The sequence below is a fragment of the Eretmochelys imbricata genome, chromosome 2, assembly GCF_965152235.1.
Source record: "Eretmochelys imbricata isolate rEreImb1 chromosome 2, rEreImb1.hap1, whole genome shotgun sequence".
NCBI classification, from domain to species: domain Eukaryota; kingdom Metazoa; phylum Chordata; order Testudines; family Cheloniidae; genus Eretmochelys; species Eretmochelys imbricata.
Window position 1 is genome coordinate 250,265,545 of NC_135573.1, and position 18,964 is coordinate 250,284,508.

Genomic DNA, 18,964 nt, shown 5'->3' on the forward strand with positions numbered 1-18,964 from the left:
AATGATATTTTGGATGTTGGTTTTCTCCTGCTCACAAGGCTGTGCAACTATATTATAAATGATTATTTGTTCGTATTATCTGTTCCCAGCAGTGTCCAATACATGGTAGATGTTATACAGGTACAGAAGCAGGTCTAGTCCCTGTTTGTAGTTGCTTACTCTCCAAGTATAATCTAAATATTATAGAAACATTCACAGCATATAATAAAAAGTAAGGGAAAATTAATACAACTTAATTCAGGTGCCGATTAGAGGTTATTTGTGAGGCCCAGAAGAAGTTTATAATTTAAAAACAAACCACTCCTAAATCATTTCCATCATTGTGTGCTTTGGACTGTAAGCTTTTTAGAATAGGTACTGTCTTTATTTTTGCATAGTGTCCAGTGCCAAGCATATTTTTGGTGCCAATCAGATAACACCTACACAGTCTTCAAAAAAGACAGCTCAGTGATGTAATAAAAAGTCACAGTAAAAACTGCATTATAACTGATAAGGGTTGTAAGGAAAATTATATTTATAGGAGCTTGTATTGATATTTTGGGGAAAAGTCAAGAAGTAGTAATGTCCTTTCAGTAGAGATAAGAAAAACCACCTTATAGCCACAAGTAAAGTGATCAGTGAGCAAAAACTTCATTAATTGAATGGAATGAGGATTTCCCACCACTGTACAAGTGGTAATATTATAATCCAGTAACACTGAGTTTTTACTGTGTATAAGTAGGATCAAAAGTGACATATTGTACACCAATTATCTTTCAGATTGTGGGGAAATTAATTGCACTAAATATACTTACGAAATATTAAATTAATGTAGTAGAAAGAATACGATGATGGAAGTACCAGTGAAAATGGATGAATTTCGCTGAGCCAGTAGCTCAAGTGTGAGCACGGAAATAGGGTTTGGGTGGAGAGATTTTTATATAAAGCAAGCAATTTTTCATTCTTAATTTTTTTGCCATACTTCATTTAAAGTACAATTTAGATAGAAACCTCATTTGTGTGGCAAGTGCTAGAGATTGTGGAAGCTTTGTTTTTGCCTTACAAAGGTATCTTAATACTTACAAATAGAAGAAAAGAAACTCTCTATTTTTAAAAGTTTTTTTTACAAGGTTTTTAGTGTTGGGGAATTGGATCTTAAAATCACAGCAATGAATTTAAACAAAATATTCTTAGTTTTTGAACAAAAAGAATTATTTTCATTTTAAACAACTTCAGTTATACTAATTATAATTCCTTAAAGCATGTGCACTTTTGGTTCCAAGACAAGATTGCAGGGAAATTCTTCTAGGTCTGTTTCAAAAAATGTGTTTTGTTTAGTAACTCACCTTTACCACATGATTTTTTCTTTTATAAAAGTGGTGTATATGGTAAGCTGCTATGCTGATTGTAGCATTGTAAAATTTGACTCTTGGACACTGGAGATCAAAATTTGTGATTTTCAGATATACCACTGAGACTGCCTAAGTGAATTTGCTTTTGTTGCAGTAACAAATACCTGAGATAATGCATTATAATGTAGACTTGCAGTAACTATGACACAGCAGCTCTTCAGCAGCCTTACTAGTGGTAATATTAAGCGTACTTTCCCAATTAATGGATTTAATCTAAGTAAGCATCCTAGTTAGTTAATCAGTGAAGCAATAAAAAGTGTTCTGAAAAATATACTCCATAAGTGTTACAAATTGAAGTGTTTGCGACTAAGTTGCAGTAGACTAAATTTTCCATAAATCCTTCCATATTTTTAAAATATCTAATTGTAGTATTACACAATTTTAATTATGAATTATGAATATTAATTCCTTTATACCTTCTTACAAGTAAACTTATATGTCTCATTAATGAACAGCCAGAAGTCATAGGGAAAAAAAAGTTTGACAATTCTGATATCTACCCTAACATTTTTAGTTGTTGAAGAGATACTGGGAAAGTGTTTCTGTTTCCAGCATATAATGTTTCAATACCCACATCACTTGTACAGAAAAAGAATAAAGCTGGGACTTTTTTTTTTATATTAAGAGGAAAAAAAAAGTTGCCTTTAGCTGTTAGTTTTCCTGAATCCAAAGAGACGGGTGGAGCAGGATCAAAAATACTTACGTGATCAAAGTTATTGGCTCTGAAGGATCCTTACCTATGTAAGAAAGATGAAAGGTGGTGTTTTTATTCCACGCTAGTAACAGTGTAATTTTGAACTAATTGGTGTTGAACTGCCAATCACCTAGGGGGAATGCAAATAGATACTCTTACAGTTTCCTTTGAGGTACTGAAATCTTACGTTGGGGCTGGAAGAAAAACAGAATAATACTGTTAAATTGACCTTAAATGAGCTGCTTTGTGGTTTTCTTGGAGAATCCCTTCTAATTTTTCATAACTAGTCCAAACAAGTTTTGTCTACAAATTTGATTTATTGGCTAGACAATGCTGACATTGAACTTTGTGCATGTTTGAAATAAATTAATATGTTGTAGAGCTTTAAGTATTTAGCTGCATCCTCATCAAATGGTATTTTGACTGATCTAAAACTTTGCCTTACTGTCTCCTTTGTAAAATATGATTCTTCTGTAGAATAACCAGTTACTTGCCATCACTTTTAAGGAAAAATTACAAGAGCTGTGTCACATGAATGACTCCTATTTTCTATCAGGGTAAATATTAAGGGTGTAATGCAGCTACCATGGACGTTGGAAAGACTCCCTTTGATGTCACTGGAAGTTGTGTTTGAGCCTTAAAATTCTGTATTAAAAAAATAAAAATACATAGCTTTTGAATAGAGGTTGTTCCCAATGATCTCCAAGTACATTGCAATGAAAGAAAAGTATCAAGTGGTAATTTTAACTTTTGTACAAAAAATTAATGGGGCCTGAATTTCAGCCTTAAAGTCAGAATTTTGCTGTTGACTTCATTGGAGCCAGGATTTCACACTAAAAGTACTTGTTAACTGAATAGAAGTTATTCTGTAAGTCTGGTACCTTACAAGAGAATCAGACAATGTTTTAGACCTCTCAAACTAACACTTAGAATCCTAGAATATCAGGGTTGGAAGGGACCTCAGGAGGTCATCTAGTCCAATCCCCTGCTCAAAGCAGGACCAATCCCCAATTTTTGCCCCAGATCCCTAAATAGCTCCCTCAAGGATTGAACTCACAACCCTGGGTTTAGCAGGCCAATGCTCAAACCACTGAGCTATCTCTCCCCCTGCTATCTCTCCACTTCAAGAGCATACAGCAAAATAAAACCTTACGAAACTAAAGGCCATTATAAATTTAAAAACTTAGATTTATTTTTAGAAAGTGGATTGGAAACATGAGAAATTAGATTCTTATGATCCACATAATTCAGGAAATCTAGAATAAAGAGAAGACAGATTTGTACTAAATACCTTTTACAGGTCTTATTTATTGTTCAGCCCCTATCACTAGGCTTTTTATGGGTTCAGTGTGACTTCCAGATACACTCGTGTAACTCTCAGTCATGTCAGTGGGAGTTTATGCATATGCAAGGATAGAATTGGGCTTCTTGCTAAGGAAGAAAAGGTTTTTAAATTTGTATCTAGCAGTAGATACAAAACTTAAGCATGTTAATTTAAAACAGAAGATAAACTTGTTCCAGCAGAAAATTACTGGTTGAAACACATATTTGGATAAATGTTTAACCATATTGAAATTAAGCCATATCAATATTCTGTAATAAAAAAGGTCAGTGTGTTTTGAGATTGTGTCCTCACAAGACATGAGATACCACAGTGCTCATGGTATAAGAACCTGAATAGTATGTATAAAACTAGTGAGGTTGCATTTGGAATGTTTCAGAGCAGCAGCCGTGTTAGTCTGTATTCGCAAAAAGAAAAGGAGTACTTGTGGCACCTTAGAGACTAACAAATTTATTTGAGCATAGGCTTTCGTGAGCTACAGCTCACTTCATCGGATGCATTCAGTGGAAAATACAGTGGGGAGATGTTTATACATAGAGAACATGAAACAATGGGTGTTACCATACACACTGTAACCAGAGTGATCACTTAAGATGAGCTATTACCAGCAGGAGAGCGGGGTGCGGCAGGGGGGAAACCTTTTGTAGTGATAATCAAGGTGAGCCATTTCCAGCAGTTGACAAGAAAGTCTGAGGAACAGTGGAGAGGGGGAAATAAACATGGGGAAATAGTTTTACTTTGTGTAATGACCCATCCACTCCCAGTCTCTATTCAAGCCTAAGTTAATTGTATCCAGTTTGCAAATTAATTCCAATTCAGCAGTCTCTCGTTGGAGTCTGTTTTTGAAGTTTTTTTGTTGAAGTATTGCCACTTTTAGGTCTGTAATCGAGTGACCAGAGAGATTGAAGTGTTCTCCAACTGGTTTTTGAATGTTATAATTCTTGACGTCTGATTTGTGTCCATTTAGTCTTTTACTAGAGACTGTTCAGTTTGACCAATGTACATGGCAGAGGGGCATTGCTGGCACATGATGGCATATATCACATTGGTAGATGTGCAGGTGAACGAGCCTCTGATATTGTGGCTGATGTGATTAGGCCCTATGATGGTGTCCCCTAAATAGATATGTGGGCACAGTTGGCAACAGGCTTTGTTGCAAGGATAGGTTCCTGGGTTAGTGGTTCTGTTGTGCGGGGTATAGTTGCTTGTAGGTATTTGCTTTAGGTTGGGGGCTGTCTGTAAGCAAGGACTGGCCTGTCTCCCAAGATCTGTGAGAGTGATGGGTCATCCTTCAGGATAGGTTGTAGATCCTTGAAGATGTGTTGGAGAGGTTTTAGTTGGGGGCTGAAGGTGACGGCTAGTGGCGTTCTGTTATTTTCTTTGTTGGGCCTGTCCTGTAGTAGGTGACTTCTGGGAATTCTTCTGGCTCTGTCAATCTGTTTCTTCATTTCCGCAGGTGGGTATTGTAGTTGTAAGAATGCTTGATAGAGATCTTGTAGGTGTTTGTCTCTGTCTGAGGGGTTGGAGCAAATGCGGTTGTATTGTGGAGCTTGGCTGTAGACAATGGATCGTGTGGTGTGGTCAGGGTGAAAGCTGGAGGCATGTAGGTAGGAATAGCGGTCAGTAGGTTTCCGGTATAGGGTGGTGTTTATGTGACCATCGCTTATTAGCACTGTCGTGTCCAGGAAGTGGATCTCTTGTGTGGACTGGTCCAGGCTGAGGTTGATGGTGGGATGGAAATTGTTGAAATCATGGTGGAATTCCTCAAGGGCTTCTTTTCCATGGGTCCAGATGATGAAGATGTCATCAGTGTAGCGCAAGTAGAGTAGGGGCATTAGAGGACGAGAGCTGAGGAAGCGTTGTTCTAAGTCAGCCATAAAAATGTTGCCACACTGTGGGGCCATGCGGGTACCCATAGCTACAGGACAGGCCCAACAAAGAAAATAACAGAACGCCATTAGCCATCACTAGTTCATCATCTGGATCCATGGAGAAGACCTAAAAGTGGCAATACTTCAACAAAAAAACTTCAAAAACAGACTCCAACGAGAGACTGCTGAATTGGAATTAATTTGCAAACTGGATACAATTAACTTAAGCTTGAACAGAGACTGGAAGTGGATGGGTCATTACACAAAGTAAAACTATTTCCCCATGTTTATCCCCTTCCCTCCCCTCCCACTCCCCACTGTTCCTCAGACGTTCTTGTCAACTGCTGGAAATGGCCCACCTTGATTATCACTACAAAAGGTTTCCCCCCCGCCACCCCCCCGCTCTCCTGCTGGTAATAGCTCACCTTTAGTGATCACTCTGGTTACAGTGTGTATGGTAACACCCATTGTTTCATGTTCTCTATGTATATAAATCTCTCCTCTGTATTTTCCACTGAATGCATCCGAAGAAATGAGCTGTAGCTCACGAAAGCTTATGCTCAAATAAATTTGTTCGTCTCTCAGGTGCCACAAGTCCTCCTTTTCTGTTTGGAAAGTTGTGTATAGTTCTGATTGCCGTTAAGGGTGCTTCAGCAAAGTACTCAATGCAGACCACCTGTGCCACCACAACTTCAGTCCAGTGTCACTTTAAGCAGCTTGAGTCACGCCTTTGTTTCTGTAGGATACCACACAGAGAATCATGATTTCTATTGGGACTCTTTAATAGTGTTAGATAGGAAACATTCTCCTTTTGAAAAGGAATGAGGAGTGACTCATAAAGACATACCAAATTCTGGATGGAGTAGACAAGATACTTACTATAGCAAAAGCCATATATATGGTGTGTCATGTGTAACCAGGTTTTTGTGCATAGAGGTCTTTGGGAGTATAATGGTCTGCTTCCTACTCCACCTTCCAGAAGGGACAGTATCATGGGATGAGCCACATAGTGGATGGGGGGAATGAGTCTAGTGGTAGCTTACTCCCCGCCCGCTCTCCACCAGCCCTTAGACACACAAGGAACCGTATCTCCTGATTTCTCCAGACTGTCCTTGTTTCAGTTCGTCATCAAGGATAGAATGATTTCAGTGTGTTTTTGACTTACGGGAATTGAAATATCCAAACTTTTGCTCTAATTGCTAATTTAATGTTCAAGGTATAAAGGTTGAAATACCGTGGTGACAAGTACAGTATTAAAACAGAGAGAGATGAATGACAGAACTACCACTTTTTTTTTTTTTTGGAAGGGCTACTTTTCATAAAAAGAAAAGGAGTACTTGTGGCACCGTAGAGACTAACCAATTTATTTGAGCTTATGCTCAAATAAATTGGTTAGTCTCTAAGGTGCCACAAGTACTCCTTTTCTTTTTGCGAATACAGACTAACATGGCTGTTACTCTGAAACTTTTCATAAAAAGCGATCAAGGAACACAAATACAAGAAACAATCCATAGACATAGACAAGTCATGATATCCTGCATAAATAGCTCTAACATAAGGCCCCAGTTGTGCTGTCAAACACACAGAGCCAACAAGTGGGCATGAACTTGAGCAAAGGAAGGCAGATGGCTAAAATTATATAAACTATTTCTTTTTGTACAGAATATTTTAGAAGGGAATCAACTATAAATGGTCACAACAGGACTTGTTAGTACCTTCTTGTTGTTTTTTTAACTTTTAACACATTTGGTTAAATATTGAGGATAAAAAGGCATTGCAAAGAAAAGACTAGCATGATACTTAATGTCTTCCTTATGCAAATATAAGGAACTCCACTGAAGGCACAGTTCAGTTTTGTAAGAGGCTGTATGTGAAGCTGCTGTTTGCTGACGGTTCATAAAATCATTATTGTTGTTCTCTGTTGCCCATGTTCCTTGAACACAAAGACAAGGAGATCGTTCTCTCCTTTTGAAATGGTTACTCTTTAAAATAACTATGGTCAGTCTTACAGGCAGAGATCCATTTAATCTTCAAACGTAGTTGTAGAGAGTCACTGAATATATTGAAGGGACACCAGAGATTGTATTGCAGTGTTTGAATAATGGTATGTCACACCGTATTGAGACAACAGCACGATGTAGTCTTGCCATCCATCAGGCCAGTGTACCATAATTTTTGGCTTTCTGCAACACATTAAACACCATCTACTTTTCTCTCTCATTCCCTCTATGGCTGCTTAGGGATATAGGAAGGGTTCCCAGCAGATTGCTCTGTGGTGCCTCTGGTGTGGAAGACACCTCTTGCTCAACAAAACAAGAGGACTTCCAATCAAACCTATGTTTTATGGAAACTATTTTCAATCTCCCAAAGAGCCACTTGCAATTCTAGAACCAAAGGATGAGTATTGCTATTGTAAGATGACTGCTTATAAATGAAATATAAACAATGTTTTAATAGTTTCTCTTGTGGGAATATTAGTAGTCTGAAAAAATAAAATTCTCATGTCTTTGCCTTTGAACAGGTGTGTCTTCTACTATGGAGTACAATACAGTGGAGCTGAGACAGGAACTTGAAAATATGAAGAGCATGAAAACAAAATTAGGTAATATAGAGTTTATTTTGTATAGCTTCCTGTAGTTGGCAGTTTAATAAGAAGCCTTCTTTAGGGTATTAGATTAAATTTGTTCATGTGTGCACACCAAAATTATTTGCAGTTGACTGAAATCAGTTGTGATCCTAAGCCTCTGTTTGTAAGTATACTCCTTTGAGTTTCTACAGATAGAAAAGACAGCACATCATCATGGCACTTCATTAGCAAAGATGTTTAACAAAATAAATTGGAAAATGGACAATGGGAATTTTTGGTTTTGCTTTTTATATTTCTGTAGAAAGATATATTAAAATATCACTCCTAAAACAGAGACGCAGCTCAAACACCATAGCATCTAATATATCATTTGCATGCTTTTGATCATTTGGGACAAGTGAGACACGACTTTCCCCTCGATTTTTTAAAAACGAGTGATTTAACTGAGACTTTTTACAAAAATAATAAAACTCTTCATTTTTAAAACATACTGCTGCTGTTTCATTTCTTTACTTGTCAGGGGTGTCACCCTTTCATATGCAATGTTTGCTTCTTAAAATTGACATTTTCCAATTTACCGTATAGCATCCAAGAATGCAGTTATTACTATTTTAAGTGTAGGGAAATACTGCAGTATCCTAGATACCTGAGTGGTAAGTAAATGTTAATTTTTAGACTAAATGGTCATGTCCCGTATCTAATTTTTAAATTAATCATAGGTCTATATGCTGACTAACCTAAAACGGCAAGAGTAGGAGGACCATTCAGTATAAATGACTGTAATATGAGGCCCTACTTCATTCGCTATACTGTGGAAATAGCTGAGCCCGCAATATTAGGTTTCCACTGCAGCTTTGATTTTAATTAGCTGATTTGCACAGTCCACAATTTTGCATACATTTTGAATATGTGATTAGTGCTGCACTAACATTCAATCCCTGTAAAACGTAAAAGGCTAGGTGACTGGACTCGATTTCCACAGCAGTTTAAGACTTTAAATCTTCTGAATTTTATATTGTACCGGCCACTTTTTTTTTTCTAAATGAATGTAATATTGTTACAGCAAAATGTCTGGTTATCAAATAAATTAGCAGGCATAACATAATATTGGAGTGTTTAAGAAAAATTTGCTGGAACGGTATAAACAAGTAGGTCTACTCTGGCTTTTCCAAAATACCGCTGTTAATAAAGGTCCATTATTACTTTTCTGCGATTTTCCATGTTTTGTCAGCTGCAATTATTTGAAGATCATCCCGCGATTCAAGTAGGGCCTTACTGTAATACCTTTTTCTTTTTGGGTCCTATGAAGATCTACATACACAGCTTATGCTCCTTGTAATATCCTGGCATTTACTGTAACACTACCCTTACAGAACCGTGCTGGAGCATAGACCTATCCAAAAGGGCGTGAGGGAATAATGTAAGTTTCAAGTATGTGACGAGGTGTGCAGTACAAAATAAAAATTTGCAAACCATACTAGAGAAACACCAGTACAATTTGACAGCTTACGTTGATGTGTAACTGTAAGCATTAGACATAGATCAAAATAAAACGTGACCTACAGGAGCTCCATTGGCTTCCTTTAATGGGGCTTCTTGATGGTTTTGACATCCTGGTTTTGTACTGCTCTGTGTTATGCTCTGATGTAAATATTCTATCAACTGATTGGTACCTACCCCTTTTGGCTACAGTTGCTTTAGAAGGTTACCTACAATTAGAACATGAATCTATAAAAATGACAATTTTAAGACTACTCAGATTATGGTACTAAGTTTCCTTTTTCCCCTATGAAAAGAGCGGCGGAAAAAAGCTTCTGCGTGGGAGAGGAATTTAGTGTATCCAGCTGTTATGATACTGCTGCTCATTGAGACAGTAAGAATTTCACTATCTTTTTCCAGTATGTAGAGGCTTCTCAGTTACCTGGGGGCTAATTTTAATAATTTTTAGTAATGTATATGTTAAACCATATGAAATCTGTTTGTTTCCCTCCTCAAATTTTCTTCACAAATATATCCATGTTTTATCTTCACCAGATTACATAACCTTAAACATTGTTTAAATGTGAACCTTCAGAATTGACAGAATGTCTCTACTTCTTCTTTATAGTCCATCTCAGTCCTCTTAGTTGCCTGCAACATTCTTTGCCTGTTGATTGATGAGACTGCAATGCCAAAGGGATCAGGGGTAAAGTAAACTTCCTTTCCTTTATTATTTTGAAAACTTCAGGGATATGTTCAGAAGACTTTCTTCTAAAAATTCTAGTGAGAGACTGCATGTTGATGGCTTTAATAACTCTGTATTTCACACGTGAGATGAATACTCTGGGTTCAGTCCTCCAAACACTTAAACACATGTATAACCTTATTAAAATGAGTAATCTCATTGACCTCTCAGCAGAATCAAGCCCACTAATAGGGAAGAAAAACACGGGTAAATGGAGTGTCATCAGAAACCTGAGGCTCGTATCTTTTTTTTTGGTGTTTTGTATTTTTAAATGGTACAATAGTAATAGATTTTAATAGGAAAATAATTTATTAAAAACCTGTACAACAACCCTGCCCATTTTCCTTCTGTTTTCATATCTTTTTTGCACATGAAACACACATTTTACTCTTTTAAAAATACTTTTATCTCAAGAAAATAACGGAGAGCTCATTGTTAGCATTAATTGTGACTTTTTTTTGTTTTTGTTTTTTTGCTGGTGGTTAATGCTTTTTTTTTCCTGTATGCATACAGTCAGGTCTTGTAGTTGCGCAGCTATATAAAGTCATTTAGTAGAAGCTGATGTTCTGTTGTTAACATTACATACAGTAAAAAGAGCCTGGCTTTAGGGAGTGGGGATATCCATAAAATATAATATGGGGTATAGATGTGTTACATATGTAAATCATAATGCTGGAAATCTAATTGTTTTCCCATCTTATTAAAACGGTGTACTTAAATTTGAATTCTAGCTAATGTAATCCCAAAGCATATGAGCCTAAATAAATTGAGATGACCCTGAATTTAGAGTTGTACCAGTAAAATATTTTATTTTACAGTGATACTTTTCATCTATAATAGCACCTTTCATCTAAGGAGTTTATAGTTTTGGTACGGACAAAAGTTAACTTTTTGAACACTTAATACTTGTATCTCATTAAAATATGCAAAGTATTTTTCTCCTTGTAGGAGCCTGGAATAGGAAATGCCTCCCTATCCACTTTTGGTTTTGTGGGAGCAGCACTTGAAATCATTTTGATTTTGTATCCTTTCTTTAAGTAAGAATTCTGTCTGTTAACAAGTATTCTGTCTAGTTTTCTGGGACATTGGTAATTTACTAAGACATTTGCCTAGAAAGAAGAAAGGGACAGGTCAGTCCTTCTCAAGCACTCGAAGTGTTTTTGTTTTTTCTTTGGTTCTTAAGACTTTTAGGAGACTGCTGAGAACTTGAGTGAAATTTGCATTCCTTGGAGGTTCTTTTTTCCTTGATTCTCACAGCTATCTTATGGTATCCTCTGTCGTCGGCTTCTATAGCCTTCGCTTTTTTGGAAATTTCACTCCCAGGAAGGATGACACAACTATGACAAAGGTAAGGTAAAGTCTGAGGTAGTGATGTCCCCTAACCCCCTTTTTCTTTCTTACTTTTTTTTTTTTTTTCCACCCAAGACAAACTGGCTCTTTTCGTTAGTAATTGCCCTGAATGGCTCATTTGCAGTGATCAGTATTTGTTTGTAAGCTGCGTAAACACAAACTGGAAGATTTTCAAAATGCTGAATGAGTGGGAAAAAGGATGTGCTCTGTTTAGTTTGGATGGCATCCATTCATTTGTAAAAAGCCTGGAATAGCAGAGCTTGTTAACTAGCTATAGAAAAGCTAGTGAAAGGACTCTTCCCCCCCCAAAAGGAAACGTATTGCTAATGAGTAACTTTGATTGTGCTAACTGTACTTCAGGGAGCTTGTTTGAAATCTGAAGAACTTGGTTGCTACAAGTAATACAAAGTAATTCAAATTTGAGTAATTAAAGTAAGACTGAGGAGTTCTATTCAGCAACATTTTGCAGTCTGAGTCTAGTTTGACTTTCCACAGTTTGGCATTGGTTTCAGAATAACAAATGCGGTTACCTAATGCAGAGACACATGCATAGGTTTCTGACAAAATATTCCCACAAGCTGACAAGGGAAAGGGGATCAATAAGCAGGAGGCAGGGTTTGGATTTAATTAAATATTCAGTGTATAAGAAATTTCTTCTCAAATATAGCGTATTGCTTTAATCTTGCCAAGAATTCTTGGAAGTGGGAAAATATGTGAAGGCATAAGAACATCTCTAATAAATAAGTGTGTGTGTTGAAATGTTCATAATGTCTGCTCAGTTTTCATTTATAGTATATTAAGAATAGTTTAGATAAAAAACAAAAATATAAGTAAATAGCAAGGTAGGAACTTTTGTATCTTTAACAGATATTTTATTTACTTGTTAATTGTTATAGAACCAGAGCTGAACAAACTGTTTTCAGGAAACAGAAGCATAAGTTCAGTTTCAGTAAAACTGCACACAAATCTAATATTGCTGTGCTGTTAGATTGTTTCTTTGTACTGTTTGTTTCAATTTACCAACAAAACTCAGCGGAAAGGAAACATTTTGTCTTCTAAAAAAGAAAAGGAGTACTTGTGGCACCTTAGAGACTAACCAGTTTATTTGGTATGCATCCGATGAAGTGAGCTGTAGCTCACGAAAGCTTATGCTCAGATAAATTGGTTAGTCTCTAAGGTGTCACAAGTACTCCTTTTCTTTTTGCGAATACAGACTAACACGGCTGTTACTCTGAATTTTGTTTTCTATCCTTTTTATAATTAGGCTCTAATCCTGCAAGCAGTTAAAACATGCTTAACTTTAGACACAAGTCATCACAAAGTCAATGGAATGATTCATGTGCATAACAGTAAGCACATAAAGTATTTGCAGGATTGGGGCCTAAATTTTTACATGAATAATAGTTGCTTTAAATGATGCAGTCACCATTTTTGATGAAAGCCTTTGGTGAGCATGTTTAAAGATTAAAATGTAGCATTACATGTTTGCTTATTTGCTTCTCTGCTGGTTTTAATAAATATCTGACCTTGTCTATTGTCGTTGGAAGTAAAAATTTTGTGAATGACACTTACTGGAGATGTCTAGCAGAAGCAAGAACAAATTAACTTTACATAATCTAAAATAAAATTATATTTTCAAGTCTAATTCACAGGATGTAGCTTTTAGAAACTGTTTTTTGTCAGAGCTCAGCTGCCCTATTTCTTTCAGCAAAAAACCTATTTTGATGGGGGTGTTCTTGTTCAAAACAGATAATTGGAAACTGTGTGTCAATCTTAGTGCTCAGCTCTGCTTTGCCAGTGATGTCAAGAACACTGGGTAAGTTTAATACAAATATTTCAGTATCATAACAGCAAAGTATTTTTACTATGTTGTATGTTTTCATAATGTTTTGATGCAGGCATTTAAATGAAATGACCCAGGAAAAGTCACACTTTGGATATATATTAAAATAATTTCCATGGTGTTTCTCAGGAGCTAAATTACTTCATAGTTTTACTTTGACAGTCTTTGCTGAAATCAAATGTATACACATTTTTTTTTCAATTTTTATTTATTTTAAATTTTCACAGTTGCAAGAGATTGAAGGGAGTCAGACAACAAGTATTTAATGATAATAGATGTTAAGATTCAAAAAGTTAAAGTTTTATAACAGTTAAAATTGTCCACATTACATCAAAATATACAAAATAAATATTCTTAAATCAAACCCTAATAAATCTGTGTACATTTCTGTTATTATTTATAGAAATGTTTTTTCTTTGTATTTGTAGTGTGTATGGTGAAATTTATGTTTACCAATGTTTACCAGTAAAAATGTAATCCTCCCAAGCCTACATATAAATAGCAGGATCACACATTTTGTTAAAAGAGGCGAAGTATTTTCTAGAAAATACACTACTTTTTCAGATGTTAATCAGAAGATCATGGTTTCATTTAAAATTTGGATTTAAGGAATATCTTTTTAAAGGGCTTTAGTCCTCTTAGACTATTTTTTCTTGCTTTACTTGTATTAATACCATAGATGGCTTAGTTTTTCATAGAAACTAAAGAATACTATTGTTCTTGAAGGTAAACTTGCAGACAATAAAAAGAAAATAGATTTGAAAACTTTTGAAAGGCATGCACAGTTATATCATGTCTATCTTAAAATTGGTTTTTGTCTTCTGTAAAAGTTTGAATTTCATCTGAGTTCATATAGATGTCGTAAGTAGATGGCACAGCAAGCTATCTATGGATGAAGCAGCAAGTTAACGCCTTGAGCATAAAGGTTTATGAAGTGTTAAACACACTTCATGTATTTAGCTTTCTTTTATAGTAATAGAAAACCAGTCTATTGTTTTTGTTAAAATAATTCTGCATATCGTCCTTGCCCCTCTAGGTTCATATGTTAAAAGCTAAACTTTGGAATATTGGTGGGGGGAAGACACTTTTATTTCTGTTTAAAATTGTCATCTATACCTGTCCTGGAAAACTGGTGCAACAGATTAAAGAGAGAGCCCCCTTGTATTTGAAATGCTTTTAAATGTTCAACCTTTCAGACTCAGGCCTAAGTGCCTAAATATAGGCTTGTAAAGTCGTATGGCAGCGTTTAAATAAGTCATCTGATTTTCGGTGATGCAGAGCACTTGCACCTTCTGTGAACTTCACTGAGATTTGTAAGTGTTGGCTGCTTCCAAAAATCAGGCCACTTACACTTTTGGTGTTTAAATATGAGTATAGGAGTTTAACTTCAGACAGTCAGATTTGAAAACATCTAACTTCTGTTCCATTTAGACTCCATCTCCATGGCCCCACAGTTCAGACTATGGGGTGTGAAGGGTGGCACATGCTAGTGGGCTGTGCTGTAACTCCCCTTTAGGACTCGGTCAATGTGAATGAGGTACCTTTTAGTTTGTGCCCACAGCGTCCACATGGGGGAGGTATAGTGCAGCATGCTAGTGTGCGCTGCAGTTCCCATCACTGTAGTCCGAACTGCAGGGCAGTGTACGCAAGCTTTTAGTTGCAAAAACAAACAACTACTACTTAACTAAAGTGCCATTACATTAAAAACAATTGAGATTTCCCAATAAACTAATCTAATAACTACATGGCATATTGTATACAGTCTTCTTATGAAGAATCCCATTTTAAAGGGTCCAAACAGGTACTCACAAGTCTGTTTCTGCACTGGGTCCCATTAATATTCAGTGACATTCCAGGACTCTGTGTGTGAAACAATAAATTGTTTGAAGGATGGTATTTTAACCCAAAGCTCTCACCTTTCAAAATAAAATAAAATAAAAAAATCCATGTTTAATATCACAAAAGTGTACATTTATATATTGACATTCTAAATTTCACAAAAAATCAAAATAATAAATCTAATAATTAAAGATTTCGAATCTTAAAATCAAGAGCAAATATGATAATGATCTGAGAAATGAAACCACTTTTTAACATCTAGACCAACACACAGTGTTCAAATAGCAATGTTTAAAAATAGAATTATGGCATTTGTATTGTGCTACTAATTTTTATGGCATTTACCATTTTTGTTTGTCAAAATCATTGGTTATGCACTGTAATTAAGATTAACAGTTGGTATTAATACAAGATAATTGTATTGAGGAAAGTGTACATGCAGGGTGCAACTGTTACATAGAAAACAAATTAATGGCAAAACTCACTTAAAAAAAAAAACAACTTAACAAATGAAATTCCTGGATAGTTTGCCATAGAGATAAATAAGAAAATGGAACAATTAAAACACAGCTAACAAATGCACAAACACAGCTGTCCAAACAGGATTAATAGAGTGTGTTAGAGTACAGTGAGTCATGTGGTGCTTTGCAAAATATCAACATGCATTGCATTACATGTTACGCCTAGTGGCACTGAATAGATGAAAAGAAATAAATATGTTAAACAGATTCATGGTCTTTTCACAGTATTAAAAAAGCAAGTTTCTAGACTATAAAGAAAAAGTAGGATTTCAGCATTATGGGAAAGGCAAACTGGGGAAAGTTATCAAGTATTTCACGTTTTAACTTTTTTTAATCCAGTCTTTGAATTTAAGATGAAGTATAGAGAATTGTTACATGTATTTTAGCATTCTAACTAACATTGTCAACTCTTTACTGCCATATTCAAGGATTTGGGGGGATTTTTAACAACAAAAAGTAAAAATGAAAAACCTAGTTTTTCAGGCCTTTTCAGCCTTTCTTTTACTGCTCCTGATTGGCAAGTGCTTGATTGTCCTCACCATATCATTTACCATTGTGAAATGAACTAGGGAGCAGAGTAGTTAAGATAGGAATTTAGAGCTACAAACAAAATTGAGTTTTATGTCATAAAATTACTGTTTTCCAGCATTCTTTTTCTCTAGGATTTTATCATAAGTATTGATTTGAAATTAAAACTGAAGTTGTGTGTTTACTTAATGCTGTATTTTTAGAATTCTTAAGTTTTAAACATACATTCTGAATTTTAAAATGTCCACAGAATATTTTGTTACTAATACTTTTTATGTTTATACTTATGGTACTACAATAGACTCTTATAGTGTAGTCTCATTGGATGTTTTTCCCCCTGAAAGGGCTGTATACATGCTTTTTTAAATAGATAAGGCAATAAAAAAAATCAACTTGCATAAAGGCTGATTTTCCAGATAAGCATATTAAAATATATATGTATTGAAGATTGTCAAGAAATATAGGTTATAATCACTTTTATGCACCTGCTGTCATTGAGACATGGCACTCTGTCCCTCTGATTTGTCTTCCAGTGATGCCTTTTCTTTTGAAGACCAACTGTCCTCGCAATCCCTTCCTCTTCAAGAGTCACTCTTGTATTTTGCAAAAAAACCCTGCTTTGACCCCACTTAAATATCCAGCTAATGCACCATTTCCTTTTCCCACCTCTTACTTCAGGTTTCTGGAGTGAGCCTTGTTTCCTGCCTTGAGTTTCTCTTTCAAACCCTCTTGTATGCCCTGCAGTCTGACTTCCACCCTCTCCATTCCATTGAAACTGCGTTTAAGGTCAATCTCAACTTCATGGTCAAGTCTAAAAGCATCTTCTCTGTATTTATCTTTCTTGATCTGCTTGCTGATTTTGACTGTCAGTCAATTCCTTCTCCTTGTGTGCTTATGAATCTGTATTCTTTGTTCACCTATCTCTTTGCCCTTTCCTTTTCATTGTCCTGGGCAACTTCAATCCTTTCTCCATTATCCCTTAGGGCTCTTTCCTTAGTCCCCACCTTTTTGCTCTATAATCTTTCTTTCTTGTGATCTTGTACCCTTTGTGTTCTCCTTAAATACTCAAGCTGATCCCAGTCGTTAGCTGCTCCTTTTCTGGCTAGATAAGATGGCTGATGCAGAGGTTTCAAGTGGTGCATGTTTTTTAATGCCATGATGTGTCATGGACCATCCTAGAGTCTCTGGGCCAGGGTCACTGTACAATGAGGCACATGGTTTGTGCAGCTCTGGGCCAGGATCTCTGTACAATGAGATGCATGGCTTGTGCAGCTCTTTCCCCTTGACCTTAGAAAGAGATGGAGTTGAAGTGTCATCACTTATCACTGGACAAAGCACTGCAGGTTAGTATACCCAAGCCTGAACAGCACAGTCTTTCCAAGTCTGTAACCTTTTTGGAATTGAGGAGTTGTTCAAAACCTGTTCCCAAGAATCTCAGATCTGAGGGTTGGTTGAGTTTTCAAGGGAAGCTTGGTGTCTGGAGGTTGTGTTTTCCACATTTTGATGTTGAGGCCAGTGAATACTCTTTCCCTTCACCTTATTCAGAGGTAAGACTGAGTTCTGAGAATAAATCACCACAGGAGGACTCCTTGGAGTGAGTCCAAGGGGGAGATTGTTTTGGGCATTGCCTCAACACCCTACACCTTTGCAGTCTGTCTTGATGTGGTCTTCTTTGGCACAGACTGCCTTCTTGGAACTGACTTGTGTTAGACCTGACACAACATGGATTTGGAAAGCTTCCTGTTTCCTTTTCTGCTTCTTCAGTATGCACTCGGAGCTTGGTAACCCCTAGAGTTTGCTATCCTGGCATGTGAGTTGGAGCCTGAGGTCTACCTGGGAGCTGTCAGGATTGTGAGCTTCACTCATTTCCTCCTCCTGTGTGACTCCTATCTGAATGCAGCACTGGCACTAGGAGAGGAATTGTACTAGGAGAGGAAGTCTTAATACTTGATTCCAAAACAGTGGATCTGCAAAGCATGTATGCAGCCCTAATGTTTACTGTACCATGTGGTTTTGTGCCTCTCTTGACAGGGCACTTACTGCTGCAAACAGATATCTGAAAAAAGCAGTGTAATAAAAAATCAGTATACAGAAAAATAATGTAATTTACTGTTAATGCAGACAAAACTGTGCTTTTCTAGTGATGTGCTATTCTGCTGTTTCTTACATTGCATATACTTTTTTGAATAAGTAATGCTAAACATTCTCATGTCATGGAAAAAGCAGCGAGTTTCAGAACTAAACGAGGCGTGTGTGTAAAGCAGCTAAATCTTAATTAGTGTTGTCTTTTGTGAAAGGCACACAATTCTTTCCGTCATTTTTTGATATAAGTAAGAATTTTATGGAAGCCTGACGCCAGGCTTCCATAAAACAAAATGGCTTTTATGATGATTGATTTAAGATAGTTAATTTTCAAAATTATATTTATTGAAATTGGGGAAGGACTTCTTCATCTTGAATTTATAACATTGTTATTTCAAGACACACGTTTTATCCAAGTCACCTAAGGTATTTTGTTATAGTTATATAGTTATAGTATGGCTAGCAACTCTATGGTAGTAAAAGGAGACCACATGACCTTCAAAAATGGTTGGTTTTGCATCTTTGACTGTACATCCATTTATCAATCATAGGGATTTTTAGTGTATTTTTCTTTAATACAGCACCAAGTACTAGAGTTAGATATGTCAATCTCCTATATTTTCATAAAAATAAAAGGAGTACTTGTGGCACCTTAGAGACTAACAAATTTAAGGTGCCACAATTACTCCTTT

The 18,964-nt window shown here is 36.2% G+C and overlaps 1 protein-coding gene across 4 annotated transcripts in view; it reads left to right on the top strand.

The window, feature by feature from the left end:
• Positions 1-18,964, top strand: part of LMBR1 (limb development membrane protein 1) — a 154,667-nt gene that overhangs the window by 122,052 nt on the left and 13,651 nt on the right. For all 4 annotated transcript variants that reach the window (XM_077808371.1, XM_077808375.1, XM_077808372.1 and 1 more), the window contains 6 exons: positions 7,820-7,900; positions 9,682-9,758; positions 9,993-10,070; positions 11,058-11,131; positions 11,367-11,457; positions 13,209-13,275. In XM_077808371.1, coding sequence (XP_077664497.1) covers positions 7,820-7,900; positions 9,682-9,758; positions 9,993-10,070; positions 11,058-11,131; positions 11,367-11,457; positions 13,209-13,275 — 468 coding nt within the window. The remainder of the gene's footprint in view (positions 1-7,819; positions 7,901-9,681; positions 9,759-9,992; positions 10,071-11,057; positions 11,132-11,366; positions 11,458-13,208; positions 13,276-18,964) is intronic.